We start from the raw sequence: 16605 nt of genomic DNA on the forward strand, positions 1-16605 counted from the left end.
TGTGTTGAGAAAGTCACCGGTAACTGAAGCAGAGGATTTTAGTGACACTGGCCAATGGCTAATTATGTGCCAGAAAATTAGAGACCGTATTTCCTTCTGAAGAAAAAATCTTTTTTTCCAAGCACAACCAGATGTGGGCCTTCCCCAGAATTTCCTGGACAGTCACCGGAGGAGAGGAACACAACACTCACAATAGCTTAATAAGGCGTTTATTTTATTTTTTAAGTACAGGGTATTTTTGTTTCTGTAAAAAATGTATTTCACAAACAAAAGACATCAGAGTTTTAGGAAAATTTTACAAAATAGTTTTGATAGAAAAACAGGAAACAGATGTGAACAGCTGCTGCCAGCTGCAGATATAACTGCCCAAAAAAGCAGTTTCTACAGATTAACATCACCCAATAAACAAATAACTGCATTAAATGTACTGTTCATGCTTTGGCTACTTCCTCTTTCCTTATCAGAGGTCAGACTGCACAAAGGCCGAAGGCAGCATATATGCACAGGCAATAACACACATTTAGTTACCGGCAATGTAATAGAAAGAGTCTGGATTTGAGAGCACTAGTGGCAACAAAGCCCCACTGGAGGCACACCCATGTTGTTTCTCAAGTATGATTAAAACAAGAATGATCATCAAATTCAGACAAATAGGTGCATTAAACAGCAATGAGCAACATTTGTGAACATCAACCTGCAAATGAGCTGAAAACAGAGTTCACGAGTTCACATTCAAATTCCTCAGACATCTCACTGGTGGAGGTTTTCCCAGGTCAGAGTAACATTCACTAACTTCTGCCCAACTTCTGCTCTTTATTTCCATTCTTTTTCTCTTTCCCTCAAAACGTCTTCCCATTTAACCTTAACCCACACTGACTCTCTTCTATCATTACACTGGCTCTAGTTCAACACAGTGGTATCGAGAGAAATGAGGAGGGCGAGGTTCGACCATGGTGTCAGTCTCCATGGCTACAACTAAAACAAAGCGGAGGCATGAGAGGATTTACCCTGCAGCCTTTGCTACAGTTAGTAGTTAGCTTATGTACAGTAGGCTTGAAACAGAGGGCTCTGAGGAAAAGAAAGGCAACAGAGAGGTAGAGAAAAAGCACTTTGGTAAATACTATCAGAATTCTTGCATTAACAACTTTGACTACATTCCTCTCTCTTTCACAACCACCACTTCCCTATATAAACGAAATAGCTGTGGCTGATGCTCATGTTTTCTATATTGTATATTTTATATTGGTCTATATTATACATGTTCCTATATCTTGTTGAAGTCTACACCCGTGCTAGCAGCTCTATGAGGTTATACTTAGGTACAACAGTGTTTCAAGCTAAATGCTAATGTCAGAGTGCTAAAATGCCCACAAACATGCTAGTGTGAAGCAGGTGTACGGTAATCTTTACAATGACAACCATGTTAGTTTAGCTTGCTTGCATGCTAACATTTGCTAATCACTTGACAAAAAAGCTCAACTGAGGATAATGAGAATGTCTTTAGTTTTAGGTATTTGGCCATAGACCCAAATACTGGACAAGTTACACTTCTGACCTGAAGACAGTGCTAAATGAAAAGTGAAGGGGTGACTGTCATTAGGATTCATCCTCTGAGGATCATGAATGATGGTACAAAATTTCAAAGTAATCCATCCATTAGTTATGGCTGTTTGTGGGGGACCAACAAATCAACACTGCCATCGGCTTGTATTTAGCATGGCTAAAAAGCAAGGCAATAATTACAACTTCTTCGAACATCCACAACAGTCTTACACTTATACTTCATCTATCGTAGTTTCTTCGTTGAGCATGAGTACAAGTACATTAATAATCAATAAACATACAGCATAAATATGAAATGTTAATGCCAGTGTAGCATAAAGCAAATTCAAATATCTATATTGATATCCACTCTTGTTTCTGTTTGTAGGCACTGAAAAAGACATTGAGGATTAGGTTTTCTTTGAGACTGAATCTTTGCTGGGAGTAATCGATTAAAAATAGACAAAAATGTCTACAGACTGTATGGAGTGTGAGGAATACTGGCAAAATGGCAGCCAGTCAGTAAGAGTTTGGATGGACTTTAAAAAAATCCGTGGCAGACATCTGGTATCAAGAGTTCATTCGTGTTGTTCTGTATGTGTGCATAAAAGGATCCTAGGGTTGGCACCATATTGGCTGGAATCTGGTGAAGGAGGGATTTTAAAAAACAAATGGAAAAACAAAGTAAATGAACAGAGTATGCATAACTCGAAACTGCTTGCTCCCATGTCGTTGTTTTCCTATCTTTTTTTCCTGTTAGGAAAACACAGTGCTGCGCTGGTTGGCCTCCCCAACCTTCTCGAAGAACATGAAATCCTGTGATGTGAGGACAAACAAGGAAAAGATCATCATTCAGCAACTTCCCACAAATTAAAATCAATGTTACTCAATAAGATTACGGACTCACAATGAGGAAGCAGGCTCCCATGAGTACAGCTTTCATCTTCACGTCCATGTCCAGTGGGAACTGGATGCCAAAGTTGTCCGTATCAGTGAAGACTTCTTTCAGAAGACCACTCCACTGCTTGCTGATACGACCGATAGCCTTGTCACTATCTTTCCCCTTAAGCTGCAGAGCAGAAACAAGTGGTCATCACTTGTTGTTAAAGACCCCCTCCAAAGAAAATCAAGATTTTAACCTTGTCAACATGTCCATATGATGTTTTTTATACAAGACATATGAGCAAAATAAGCAGTCAATGCCATGGCTGCGCATTTCCACCTTGGAACTGAAGTTAACCAAGGAGAGCTTCATAAAAATTGATTCAGAAAGGCAGGGTTAAAAGCATCATATAACCTAAGGAACCAATCAGGGCAGCCAAAATCAACCTGAAACCTTGTCAGTTCGGAGAGCCTGAGTTTGCATTAGCACAACCCCTAACACTGTGTCAGCCACTGCCAGTTGTGAGCTAACAAACAGCTTAAACAAATGAAATATGCTAATTATGCTAACTGTTCTGATACGTCTGCTAGTCACTGGTTTTGGTGCACAACACACTAATCATCTGAGTCTGGATCTGACGGAGGCTCACACACGAGGCTGAGTCTCTCTGCTCTTTCACCTGTGAACCTAGCACAAGCAGTGGTGGTGGGCGGGGCATAAGGCCTGAGCTAGATTTCTCAATGAGGAAGTAAGTGCAGTTGTGTTTCCATTCACAATTTTTTCCGCCACTTTTTATGTGGGAAAAACTATATTCAAGAATAGAAACCTGGCTCTGTCCAAAGGTTACAAAATCCTCCTACGAGCACCTCACTAAAGCTCACTATTTAACCATTTAACATTTAACAATATTCTTGTTTATTAAATTAAGTGGTTTAAGTTTTGCCATTAAATTGCGGTTGCCAGACAACCGTCAGAGACTCATCCAGACTCACAGCCAAGAAATAATCCTGCTTTAGAGGTGCTGCTAGGTTGACCCTCAATGAATTTATACGACAGTGGTGACTCTGATTCTCTGCAACAAGAAAATAAGTGTATTTGTATGTCAAATCATTCCCTTAAGCAAATGAACATAATATCTCAGTGACTGCTGTGAGTCATGGCCAAAAAAGCTCAGTTTTAGTAGATTATCTGAATGGATTTGTTACGGGACACTCTGGGCTGAACCACATAAAATTCACCCAGAAACAACAACTCTCCCAACTCACCTCAAAGTTGACGTCCCCACAGCAGTTGCAGGCAAAGCAGGGCCCTTCCAGCTTCAGCACCGTTTCCTTGTTTGCTCCCTGGATGGAAAACCGTGGCAAGAAAGGGTGCCAGTCCTGTTTGACGTAGCCTATGGTGGTGCCGGGTGGTGCCTGGACCTCCATCTGTGGGTTATATACATGTTTAGACACAAATGCTAACAAGACATAAAATTAGAAAGTGATTCTTTACAGCATTAAAATCTGTCTTTGTCTCTTAACACTGACAGCTATAAATAAATCGTCACGGGGCTACACAGCAGCTCACATGTGACAGCAGGAATGATAACTGAGACTGACGGCTCCATAATTGCACCACATAACAAAGGTAATACATCTCACATGGCTCCTGTCCGGTCAGTAAACAGAGCACGGCAGTATGTGAGAGTGGGAGCTTGGATTCGGGCCAATGGGAACGTATCATGGCCAGTCGATGCCAATGATGTGATTAAAGGGAGAGAGAAAGGTCTCAGAGGTGGAGGGATGGCAGAGGATTGGGGGAGTCAAGGAGATAGCCTGAACAAAGGGCCATTCATAGTCCTAACAAACCCCAGCCTGAGCAGTATGGTGCACAAAGACACTGAAACGCCACACGGCAACACAAGGCAAACCTGAGCCAGTGAAAGCTGTGAGGCTGAGGGTTTCTTTACTAGGACTAGACATAAAAATAGTTTTAGATCATTTGCCAAGGCTTTGAGACCTGTCTCATCACTGACAACACGTCTTTGCAGAGACAATGTTCCTGTTACCGTGGGTAAAAACAGTGAAAAATCAAGTTTTCATAGGGACCACTTGTTCATTAAAAAGCAGTTCTAGTGAAAATTGACTATCCAGAGTAAATAGGACATTGTCTCTGGAAAAAACACATTGCTGCTCAATTTTTTAAATTGAAACAGTCTTAGGATACAGTGGCAGTATTTTTTAGTAGAACAAATTAATTGTTGGTTTTGGTATTTGCATGACAGTAAAAATGTAGAACATCACGAAACTTGTGACCTCCATCAGGGAGGTTATGTTTTCACCCATGTCTGTTTGTTGGTTTGTTTGTTTGTTTGTCAGCAGAATTACGCAAAAAATACTGAACCGATTTGCAACAAACTTGATGGATGGAACATGGGCCAGAGAAGAACCCCTTTAATTTTGGTGTGGATCCAGGAATTTTTTGTATCACTTTTCTTAACTTTGATTGCCCATTTTTTGGCCATTTTCGACAGTTTCTCAGGAAATTATACTTCGATCTTGACAGAAAAAAAATCGGACATATTTATGATGTTAACATCTATGAGTTTGTACAGTCTGGTGCAGATCCAGATGATAACGTGAATCTGGTGGAAGAAAATGCTGAATACACATAACACACAGAGGTGTGCTTATTATGAATAGTAAGAAACAGCACATGCTTGCACAATGCACAATGCTTACATCTGCATTTCATTCAATATTCAAAGTGCAACTAATACAATTACACAACAGTGGTTACGTCATAGCAATGAGACAATTCACACAGCTGCAGAGCTGTATGAACTGTACAGTGCAACAGTTTTTACTGTCAGCTCTTTTTTTTATTGCTGCTTCGTAAGATTTTAATGTAGCACTTCCATTTTTGCTTTGGGTGATCGATGTGGTGTCTTTATGAGCAAGGCTAAAGTGTAAATCAAAAGGTTTAACAAACAAATGGTTGAATCTCTCCTCAGAATCAATATGGTTAAATATTAAGAACATGAATAACGGTAGGTATTATCTTGACACAGGTTGGGCAAATATTATAATTGTGATATCAGAGTGGTTGCACATAATTGGAGAGAGTAGTCAGGGTGATTTGAAGCCGAATGAACTATTGGACTGTTAAAATATTGGTCTTGGTGTGGTAAATCAATAGAAAGTGAGGTTTTAACAGCTGATTTCGACACTTACTGACTCATTTACACCCACCCACCCAAGCACACCCATACCCACAGAAACAAACACACCTCTTGGAGGCAGCAGGGACACCAGCAGGAGACACAGCGGAAAGGTCTTATGAGGCGGATGACCTCTCTGTCCATGTTGTCCTTGATCTTCATGTCGAAGCTGCGCAGCGAGCCGCAGCAGTTCCTGGTGCAGCAGTCATTCTTCTCTTTGGCCTTGTAGATCTTTTGGCCCAGACTGTTCTTTATCTCGTACTGGTTGTTGGTCTCAAACCCGATGAATGCTGGCCGTGGTTTAGAGGTGAGGGGAAAAAGGACAAAAGGTGGAAATGGTGAATAACAAAGCTTTGTTGATTAAAGAATTTCAAGTACAGGCGTTGTCTTATCATTATGATTTCTATTGTGAGGTTTAAAGCTTGTGGGTGTATCAAAAACTGACAAACTGCTGCTGTTTATGCCCTGTTTTCATGCCTTCGTGTCTTACCTTCCAGGAGTTCCACTTTTTGGTGAATCAGGATCTGGTCAATCTAAACCCACACCAGTGAAAGCAAAGTGAGAAAGACAAACTGAAAAATGACATAATTCTGTGACAGTAACAACACAAAAGTCAAGAGGAAATCAACAGTTTTTCGCTGCAAAATATATCTATCCTCAATTCTGAAAGTTTTATTCCTCTCGAAACAAGGAAGAAGCTGCAAAACAGTTTCCACTTGCTCGCAATGCAAATTAACTTAACTCATGAACTTTCATAAAGCCGTTGACTAACCTGACACTAGTTGCTACGGAAAAAAAACGAGGGTCGGAGTCTTGTTACCTTCTCTACTCTACTGTATTTACAAATGGTTTCCATTTTATGTTTGAGTGCATGAAGAGTTTGTTAGAGAGAAAGTAAAAGTCTTTGTTTACACTCTGTTGTAAGTTATCCTTTGATATTTGTACAAAGAAAAACCTACTGTTAGTGTCTTTACAAGTTCAGAAACTGAGAGGACAGAGGTCACACTACACTTCTCTTTTCTTTACTGTTCAAAGCAGACACTTGTACTTTGACTTCACCTGTATTGAAGAACAATAAACCACTAACATAAAAGGTAAATCACTTACAGCAGCAAAATAAAATGTATAATAATCTGGAAGCAGGTCACCTGACTTCACCAGCAAACTTTTTACTCATCTTAAAGAATTTCTAGTCCCAAAGCTATGTTTTTAATTTATTTTTTTCTCTGGCCTACCTGTGTGAGGTACTCAAGCCCTGGCGGAACCCCGACAGGAACCACACCTTGAGCTCCAACTGGGGCTGGGGAGATTCCTCCCGGCGGGCCACCATACTCCGGCCCTGGAACAGGGCCTGGCTGATACATGACCGGAGGTTGGCCTGGATTGTAGCCCATGTTGAAGCCTGGAGGAGGAGCTTGACTCGGGTCTCCATACCCCCCTGGAGGAACAGGATAAGGGGCTACAGAGTGGCCACCAGGCTGAGGCATGGGGTAGGGAGGATGGCTGTCTGGGTAACCTGGAAAAAAGACAGTGATGTTAGTATAACATCATCTTCAACAGGGGAATTCAGTCAAGTTTTATCTGACACAGTTTGAATAATTTGATAAATTTGTTGTTTATATTCGCTACAGATCTGTGACACACAGTACACAGTGTAGTCTCACACCTGATGACATTCAAATTAGAAGCAGAAGATGCTCATTTTCATAAACATACATATACGCCATGTTATAGACATTAAAACAACATAAACATTTTTTTTTTTTCCAAATCTTATTTCTCTGTCATGACTGCACCACAGTGAAAAAGACTAAGGGAGCCATGATCTAGGCGTGTCTCCATGATCTGTTCGGTGCTCGTGTGGGAGAGACCATGTGTGTTTACTGTGGATGATCTGGCTTTTCCCTGCTGGAACAGTAAAGCCAATTAGTTGCTTATTAGCAGCGCTGCAGTATGGACTGAAAGCCCTCAGAGGAGAGCAAGTAAACAGCTAATACTGGAAATACTGGACTGGGACATACAGGATTGGTCTAGTGTTTTTTTTAAAAAAAAAAAAACACTAGACCACTAGTAAATGAAAATGAATGAAATGAAAACTGGGTTTTATTAAAATGAGCTCAATAAACAGACATGTTATCTAATGACGCTCTTTATTTGGGTGTAAGTCAAGAGCTACCGGCTGTTATCTGACCAAAACAAGCAACACTAATCATTAGAGTTTACAAGTGGCAGTTTATAGCTGTGCCACTGTTTAAAACTTCTGTCTTCAGTTCCAGTGGCAGCCTGGATGCTTCATATTGTCTCAAAAGAAGAAAACCCCGTATATCAGTATCTGCTAATAACAGAAGCATCGTCTGAACTTAAAAAAAGAAAGCTAATGTTTGGGTCAAGTCTAAAGTAATGAGAAAATACTTAATCACCCACTCAATACACACAAATAACGATATGTGGCTCGCGCAGAGAGGGCTAAAAGAAGTGGCTGTGACAGAGGAGTGAATGAGGATGTCTGTATTTAATCAAGAGGAATGCTAACCGTCATGTGTTCACTCACTAACAGATGTTTGCCATGTAGAGTCACCACACAGTTTTAAAGAGTTTTACAGCAACAATCCATTTTCTCTCTTTCTCCTACGTACAGCTCGTTTCTTGTGGATTCTGCAGATTGTAAATGTATGTTTTAATGGATGGATGTTTGTTTCCCCAAAACAAATTCAGGAAAAAACAGCACTGTAGTTGAGAGGACAGGACAAAAAAGCCTCACGAGTGGATCTTTTTGCTGAATTTTGTCATTTTTCTCATGGACTTCAAAACTGCTCATGTATTTCTAATTTGATCCGGAAATATAAAAAGACATAGAGACATAGAAGACACAATATTTTGCAAATTGAGAAGTGTCCACATATAGGATTATATGAGGACACTTCTCATAAAACAATCAGTTTTTAAGTCAGTTAGCTGTTTAAGTCATTTTGCAAGCCAAAAGACAAACACTCGTCCAGCTTTTCTGCTTTTCCAGCTTAAATGTCTGTAAATTTAATATTGAATTGGATTGTGAACTGTAGTTTGAACAAAGCATGCAACTTTAAGACATTAATTGGTCTCTGAGAAATTATTTTTCACGATCAACCACTATATTTAACTAATCAAAACAAAAAGCACCAGATTCACTGAATAAATAAAAAGAATCGTTCCTTGCCACTCCTATTTCACCACAGCAAATCTCAATAACACTAACTCCAATACTATCACTGGTTCCCAGTACAATAAAAGTCTACCTATAGTCTTTACACCACATAATGGTTTGGCTCTTGCGTATGTTCCACACCTGCAGCCCTGTCAGACCCACATGTGGCACTTTGCTAAACGTGCTGCTGACGGGGTGCTAATACGAGCTCTTTCACAACTATTTTCACACTGAAAAGTGAACTGAAGCTCTCATTTCTCTGTATATGTGTGTGCTTACACAAGTCTGCAGCTTCTGCAGGGTGGGTGTGGTTAGTTTTTTGAGGGCAGGTGTTTTATGACACTGTTCCATTTCACATCACTTGTTGCAGTATGTATTTTAATATAAAGCTCATTGAGTTACTTGCATTGAAATGTGCTAATTAAATAAAATGCCCTTGCCTTGCCAACGACAGAAACGTTGTGTCATTCATTTCTATGGAATTTGTGTTGATTCACAACTGACAAAACTGGTCTTCCTGGTTGAAAGTGTGAGTGTGCTGGCCTTCAGCTTCAAAGTTACAGTTCGAAAGCAAATGAACCTTCATGTCACTTCTGCCTTTCTAAGAGCCTGATATCAAAAGAGGACGTGAATAAGGCATTTTGTGAACTCTCACGCTTGTTGTTGCTTCACCCGTTCCCACATTCTTCCTTTCTCTCGACTTGCAAAGAAGCAAGACAAAAATAGAAAATTGAACTTAAGTGTTCGCGCCCTCATGTGCAAACACTGACATGTGGATACACAACGAGACCTTTCACCTCTTAAACCAGTTCTTTTCCATGCAGAGGGAGGAGCATGCTCGATCAAAATCAGAAACGTTTTCAAGCAAGCATTCAAGCAATTCCTTTCATTTCACCACCTTGGGGAGGATAAATTTCGCAAGGCCACCGGAGGAATGTGGGGGCAGGACAAGGCGGTCATTCATTATACTGTGACGTTGATTGGACAGTTTTTGACAGGAAAGCCTGATGGAAACTTGATGTGTTCACAATAACTGTGGACACATGACACAACGGAAGAACTGAATAAGTAAGAAAGTTTTAGGCCTGAAATAAAAACATTATATTACGCTGTTAGAAACTGCAAGTGAAAAACTCACACCTCACATCACAGCTCTTAATTCTCCTCATTTTCTGTGTAAAAGTCAAACTAAGCATGGAAATCTGTTTTTCCCAGCTTCTTAGCTGTTGCTGTGGTAAGGCACTTACCAGGAGCAGACATGGCGAGTAGCTGGCTGAAATTTTTCTGGGCACAGAGTAAAACAAGGTCACACTTCCTGGTCTACTCCCAGGGCCTCTATGGGAAACAGGAGAAATAAAAGGGAAAGGGAGGGGGTCGTGATAAAAAAAAAAACAGAATGGAAGGAGGGGAGGGGGCATTGACCAGAAACAGAAAGTGAACATTGCAAAAAGAGTCAAAGACCAACAACATCTGACCTCATTCAGTTACACAGTCACATTGAGTGCCTCCTATATTATCATATACTCATGTAATGTTTAACACACATCACAATGGTTCACTAGTGTAAAGGGCAGCAAATGGCCGTGCTGATCTTAAGGCTGCATGTTTGAGAGCTAAGTACAATAAAACATGTCTCAGCAGAGGCTGGGAGATGGTGGGGGGCTGGTCATTTACAGTAATTCTCCACTGGCTCCCACTCTGGCTTATCCTGTGCTGCTCTCCATGTTTTTATTTTCCTCTCACAACCATTAGAAATTAGTAGATAAAGCTGAATTTCCGGTTTGGACGACATAACTACATCCAAATCCCCTATAAGGTGACCTGCCTACCCCTCCTCTCCAGCGGTATCTCTCCGCTTCACTGTGTCTGCTTAAAGCCTGATAATAAAAAAAAAAAAAAAAAAAACCTGAACACCAATCCTCGCTGTTTTAACTGAGAAAAAACAAACAAACGGGAAACTGAAAGTGAAATCTCACCTCTCTGGCAGCTGGTGTCCTCTCTGTCCCAACCAGAAAAGATACAGTAAAAAAAAAAACAATGAGAGAAAATTGAGAGAAAACCCCAATCCTCGGAGCCAAGGCGTCTTCCTACCTTCACCAGTTTCTGGCGTTTAGCTGCCGCTGCCACTCCTCCCTCCCATCACTTTTTCTTTTTTTATATTCTCCACCCCCTTCAGGTTCATATGACCATACGAGATCCAAACATGCACATTATCATCTGCTGCACGGAAACAAGGACATATTTCATCTACTCTCATTAAGGTTCACCGTCTCCCCACATCCCAGCATGATCATAGATGTGCACAGAGTAAATATTAAATATCATCAGCGCCTGCAGCAGATAAACATGGTGTTCAAAACAAACACCAGAGGGCGCTAATACCCCAGGAATGGACTGAAACTGTAGAAAACATTTACAGTCAAAAGTATCATGAAATAAAAGGTACAGCTGGCCACTGTTGGAGAGTTATCATTTAATCTCTACTTATATTTTTTCATATTTTAGAAACTGGCCAAATGTTTTACATGTGTAAATAATAAATATAACAAATAAATAAATAACCAGTAACTATAACTGTAGATAAATGTTTAGAATTTAGTAAAGGTGTTTGTTTCTCAGATGTAAAGTTATATTAGCACAAAATGGAAATACAAGCAAAAAGTAAATATACTTACTTTCAACTACTGACTCCAACTAAATGAAAATGAACAAACTACACTAATCTAAAAGGAAAACAAAACAGTTTAACTAGACTAAAATATCTAAATTAAACAAATTAGCTATTAGCTCCACCAAATTTAACCAGCCACACTAAATTAGCCGACTGAATTATGTTAGCTTGCTAACTGTTTCATTTCTGGACTAAACCACAGCAAACCTGATGAAATAGATTAAATTTAGAATTTAAGTCAAATAATTATGTGAATTATGTGAAACATGAAAGGGTTAGCTATTAGCATAAGTTATTTACAAACCAACAGAGAGCTAGCTTCAGATTTTTTAGCTTACTTATCTCGCTGTTTTGATTCTGCAGTCTCCACAATAAAGCCCTTAAGCAGTCGTTTCCAACAAAAAAAAAAAAAAAAAAACAAAAAATAAATTAAATAAATTAAATCCAGTCTACACAGTCTGTCCACCAACAAGTGGCAGACAAAGTTAGTGACATTTGAAGAAAGTCAAACATTAGCCGCTAACTAGCTTACATACCTTGTCAGTGTCTTCTCAAAGGTTGGTGAGGACCTGGACATATGTAGGAAACAAAACAAAAGATATAGATGAAAAATAATAGAGTGAATAATGGACTTGCATTTGTCAGATGGGAAGAAACACCAATATTCCTCTGGTTGTGTTGGATGTGTAATACAACTGTTTGCTAAGCAGCTAATGTTACCGCGTCCGTCTTTAGTTCCCTATTGCCCAAAAATCAAATGGTGCAGCTTTAAGCAAAGCCACAATAATCCAAAAAAAACTTTATGTAAAAAAAGAAAGAAACATTTTTAAACTACTTTAGACACTGCTTTATACACATATGGTATTTGAGCTTGTTATAGATGTTTTTCTGAGGTCAAACAGTGGTAGAGGAATCATCACATGCTTATTAGGCAGCAGCATTATATTATATTATATTATATTATATTATATTATATTATATTATATTATATTATATTATATTATATTATATTATATTATATTATATTATATTATATTATATTATATTATATTATATTATAACCATTACTGATACATTACTGGCTAAGCCCATAATTATAGGCCACTGGGTAAGTTGATATAATAGTCCATCATATTTTATATATGAGCTACTTTGTACGTAATTATCCATCTGTAAATTAACTGAGTAAAGGTCTCTAATAAATGTAATGGAATAAAAACTACAATATTTCCTTTTGAAATGTAGTCGCAAGTAGAAACTGGCATATTCTCAAGTACAATCCAGGAGACTCATGGTTAGTATCTAGCTAGATCTGCTGTACATGGAGTGGGCAGCTGGATCTCTAAGAGCTTCACGGGATCTAAGATTAAAATTGAGGCATGCACATGGGAAATACTGACTTAGCTACCAAATGAATTATACGCAACTGATTAACCAACTGATTGACTCATAAACTGCCCGGTTTAATGTTATGGTTGCAGTAAAAGGAGATGATCACTACATTCCTCCTCCCGTGTAAAACAGAATCGCTGTTAATGTCATTGGTTACGACTATGCTTTTCCTGCAACAACAAGTCAAAATGTCTACTATTCCTTTTTTATCACCACTGACAACAACCCCTTTTGTTCATTTCATGTGTTCATCTGCCAGTGCTTCAGGAGCACAAATGGCTGAACAGACATGAAATTTCTGGACCAATTAAATCTGGCAAATATCTTGTTTGTTTACTGTTTATATATTTTTTCCTGTTAATGTTTTCTGAGATTGCTCACATGTGTGGAGGGAACAGTCTCTGCTGAGTCTAGGCTATATTTGGCACCTGCTGCAGCGCCTGATACTTATAGGGCACTGTACCAGGGCGGGGTATGAGGGAAGTCATTCAACACACATGCACACACACACACACACACACACACTGGACACATTAAGTGTACCCAAAGCAAACCTTCACCTTCATAATAAGGCAAAAAGTTACAGCATATACTGTACTTTTTTGTAATATACCAACTTTCATGCTCACTCTTGATTGGTGCAGTTAAAGTGCCCTGTTTTCAACCTGCTAATATTGTAGATCTATTTAATGCATTCACAATATATAATGATTACAGTGCACTATTTTTGTGCTACTTTTTGCCACGTATTTAAGAACTATAAATATATATTTAATACATCTGAAATGTTTAATAGATTACAAACCTAAATATCATGTATGAAATTGTAGTTTGACTATGCTTAAGTATGTATATCAAATACAAAAAATGTATTTAAATACAATTAATTATAAGTTAATGTCTCAACAAAAAAAAAGTGTAGTCAAGTGCAGACAGAGGACCACTTTGCTTATTCACCACTCTCACACGGGTATGATAGATATGAAGCTCGAGCTAGCAGGCGGTTTGCTTTGCTTAGCACAAAGGAAATCAATGCACCCAGACAAACAATAGTCAGGCACATGATATAAGATGATATAAAAGATATAAAATGTTAATTTGTAGGTTTAAGATGCGGGTGTTACCTTTGGAGAGAGCTAGCTGTTACCTCCAGTCCTTGTGCAAATCTAAGCTAACTAGCTTCTGGCTGTAGCTCCATATTATTGTGCACACATGGTATAATTTTCTCATCTAACGCGCAGCAAGAAACCAAATGAGTATATACCCCAACTTAAATATCTTTAAAACGCAATGAAAATAGGTATAATTTTTCTTAATGACTCCTGAATGTGATTTGAGTAAACTTGTGCCAACACAAACTGCACCGGCATCCACTTAACTTACCTAAACCTGATGCTGATATTAACTCTAAACCTGAAGCCCAAACCATAAACTGACCTCTTGGCGAAGTGAAAATGTCCTCATTTTGTAGGATTCTCCTCAAGTTTACATCTTCAGGAGGACATTAGGTCCTGTATTGCGGTAAGAGAACACAGTCACACACCCAGGCAGAGGCCCCTAATGATGCCTGTCCCTGATAAAGGAGGTAATCAGTGCAGCCTATCTGGCCTCTGCCCCTGCTGACATGCTGCCAGCCTTGCCTTGGTTTATTTATACATGCCTGATCTATCAGCACTGGCTCTATGTTTGGTGAGCCTCAGCGTCCCAAAATAGAAATAATTAGGACAGGGCGGGAAAAGAGGAAAAGTGAAAACGTGTCTGAACGCGCATATGCTGAGTGGATCCCTCCACCCCGACGGCCCCATCCCCTGCCAATCTCTCCATCCATCCCTGCTACACTGTCTCCTCTCTGTTTTGTTTTCTGAGGGGTGGAGAGAGTTGTGTGTGGTCTGAATTGGGTGGCTATCCGCCGGTGAAGTCAGGCGAAGCAGAGTGATCAAGTCCTGCAGTTTGCCACACACACTGGGCTCCTGATACTATCTCTGATCTCACTGTGCTTTTCTTTGGCTCTTTAAACCCAAACACATTGAATTAGTGCAGATATAAATATGTGAGTCAGTAATTAATTAATCATCTCTGTCTGTCAATTACCCATTTAAGTTTATGCCAAATAGTTATTTGGCTTCCTTATTTTCCGGTTTTTATAGATGTTGTTAAGCAGTCACTTTTGGCTCCAGTACCCTCTGATGGCAGCAGTCATGATTTTGAGCATTTTATAGATTAAAAAAACTACTTAAAAACAAAGCACAACTAACTTCAACAAATCTAAATAACAGATAGGCTTCGTCAACAATTCAAAATCACTGTGTATGGACTGATGTGGCAGGTAACTTGGTTATTACTGAGTCCTTAAGGTCTTGTTTCCTGAAACAAGCTTTAAACAAATCTATGTGTTCTGTTCCAAAAAAATAGTTTCAACAATTTTGTAGAAATGAGTGTCAGCGTCTTACATGTAAACTCCCTGTATGGAATAATAAAAAAATGACATGAAAAAGTTAAATGATCAAACGGCATTGGCTAATTAAGTGCCTTGTTTTGGCTTGACTCACTTTTAGGACTTATTTAAAGACAAAGAAATTACTTGATATGATGACATTTTTAGGTGTGTAATTCATTTATAAAATGTAGTTGTATAACATAATGATTCCAACCAAAACATGACTGAGCAAAATGTGTAATTGAGATTTTTGTTTCACATGTATTCAGAGGTTTTGATGTATTGCACAACAATGGAGCACAGTTCATTGAACTGAACAAACATCAGATGATTATATGAGTAATTCTGCAGTTGAATCATCCCAAAAATCCCCATCAAGTAATTTCTGTTCTTTATTGAGATCTAAAAGTCTTGTTTCCTTAAAACAATGTGTAATTATAACTTATAATTTAAGTTTTTGCTTAAATGTATTTATTTATTTTCCATGTATGTAGAATCAGGTCTGGTGCAATGTTGGAACCCAGTTCACTGCAATGAACATAAGTATTTTAGATGTAATTTTTGCACACGTTTAAGATTGTCTTGACATATATCCGCAAAAGGAAACATTTCTATTATCATAATGTTGATTTCAGCCGTATCACTCAGCTGAAATAACAGACCAACTGCTCATATGAGGGGATCTTTCAGGCATGTTCATGTGGTTAAAAGAATACGGGTAATCTAGCTGTCGCCGGCCTGAGGGTGATGTATTATCCCAAGGCAAGTCAACATCCTCAACAATGGCCTTATCACGCTCCGATCTCTCCTCATGCGGCGGCAAGGAAAGTGGAAGAGGGCGTGGGGGTGGAATGGTGTGTATGTGCATATGTATGTTCGTGTGTCAAGGCGTGTTGTCAGCACTTCAGATCTCCTCAGAGTGGCTTCAGAGGTTTGAAAATAATGATGACAAAGCTGGGCAGCAAGGCGGCAGATGTAATTGGCATTTCTGAACACACACACAAACACACACACACAAACACACACACTTAGCCTAAACACCCCTTGGTGCCAGTCCCATAATATAAACCCACCCTAGATGCATGGCTACAAATACCCTCCAAACTGGTCAGGCAGCTCAGAAGACGCAGCGCTGCAACCGAAATCTTTGAGGACAGAACTGCACAGAGAAATCGGAAGATTTAAGGTAAGCATACAGTCGCTTTTGTGTTACTGTTTCCCTGCAGTGAATCAGACCCGTGAAACTGACTGTTTTTTTACTCTGCTCAGATGCTTTGCTCCAGGTGTATGCTAC

General features: G+C 39.2%; 1 protein-coding gene across 2 annotated transcripts; it reads right to left on the reverse strand.

Annotated features, from left to right (window-relative positions):
* Positions 1–192: 192 nt before the first annotated feature.
* Positions 193–12263, reverse strand: LOC139606660 (phospholipid scramblase 2-like). 2 transcript variants are annotated; one of them, XM_071458924.1, is made up of 10 exons: positions 12203–12263; positions 12019–12051; positions 10788–10810; positions 10059–10146; positions 6863–7143; positions 6118–6160; positions 5697–5917; positions 3691–3852; positions 2450–2611; positions 193–2358 (listed from the first exon to the last, which is right to left on the reverse strand). In XM_071458924.1, the coding sequence occupies exons 4-10, from the start codon at positions 10069–10071 to the stop codon at positions 2299–2301; spliced, it is 942 nt and encodes a 313-aa protein (XP_071315025.1). In that variant the 5' UTR covers positions 10072–10146; positions 10788–10810; positions 12019–12051; positions 12203–12263; the 3' UTR covers positions 193–2298. The 2 variants fall into 2 exon arrangements, with proteins under 2 accessions (XP_071315025.1, XP_071315026.1); XM_071458925.1 differs by lacking the exons at positions 12019–12051; positions 12203–12263 and adding an exon at positions 11821–11839.
* Positions 12264–16605: the final 4342 nt, after the last annotated feature.

This window comes from Trachinotus anak, unplaced genomic scaffold (assembly GCF_046630095.1).
Source record: "Trachinotus anak isolate AG129_WGS33_773 ecotype Australia unplaced genomic scaffold, CSIRO_AGI_Tana_v1 ptg000023l, whole genome shotgun sequence".
Lineage (NCBI taxonomy): Eukaryota > Metazoa > Chordata > Actinopteri > Carangiformes > Carangidae > Trachinotus > Trachinotus anak.

Bases quoted from the DNA above. Each gene is read 5' to 3' on its own strand.
- LOC139606660 (XM_071458924.1), bottom strand. The intron at 5,918-6,117 runs GTAAGACACGAA...AACCACGGCCAG, and splicing joins AAAAGTGGAACTCCTGGAAG to CATTCATCGGGTTTGAGACC. The intron at 2,359-2,449 runs GTGAGTCCGTAA...CTCACATCACAG, and splicing joins TGGGAGCCTGCTTCCTCATT to GATTTCATGTTCTTCGAGAA.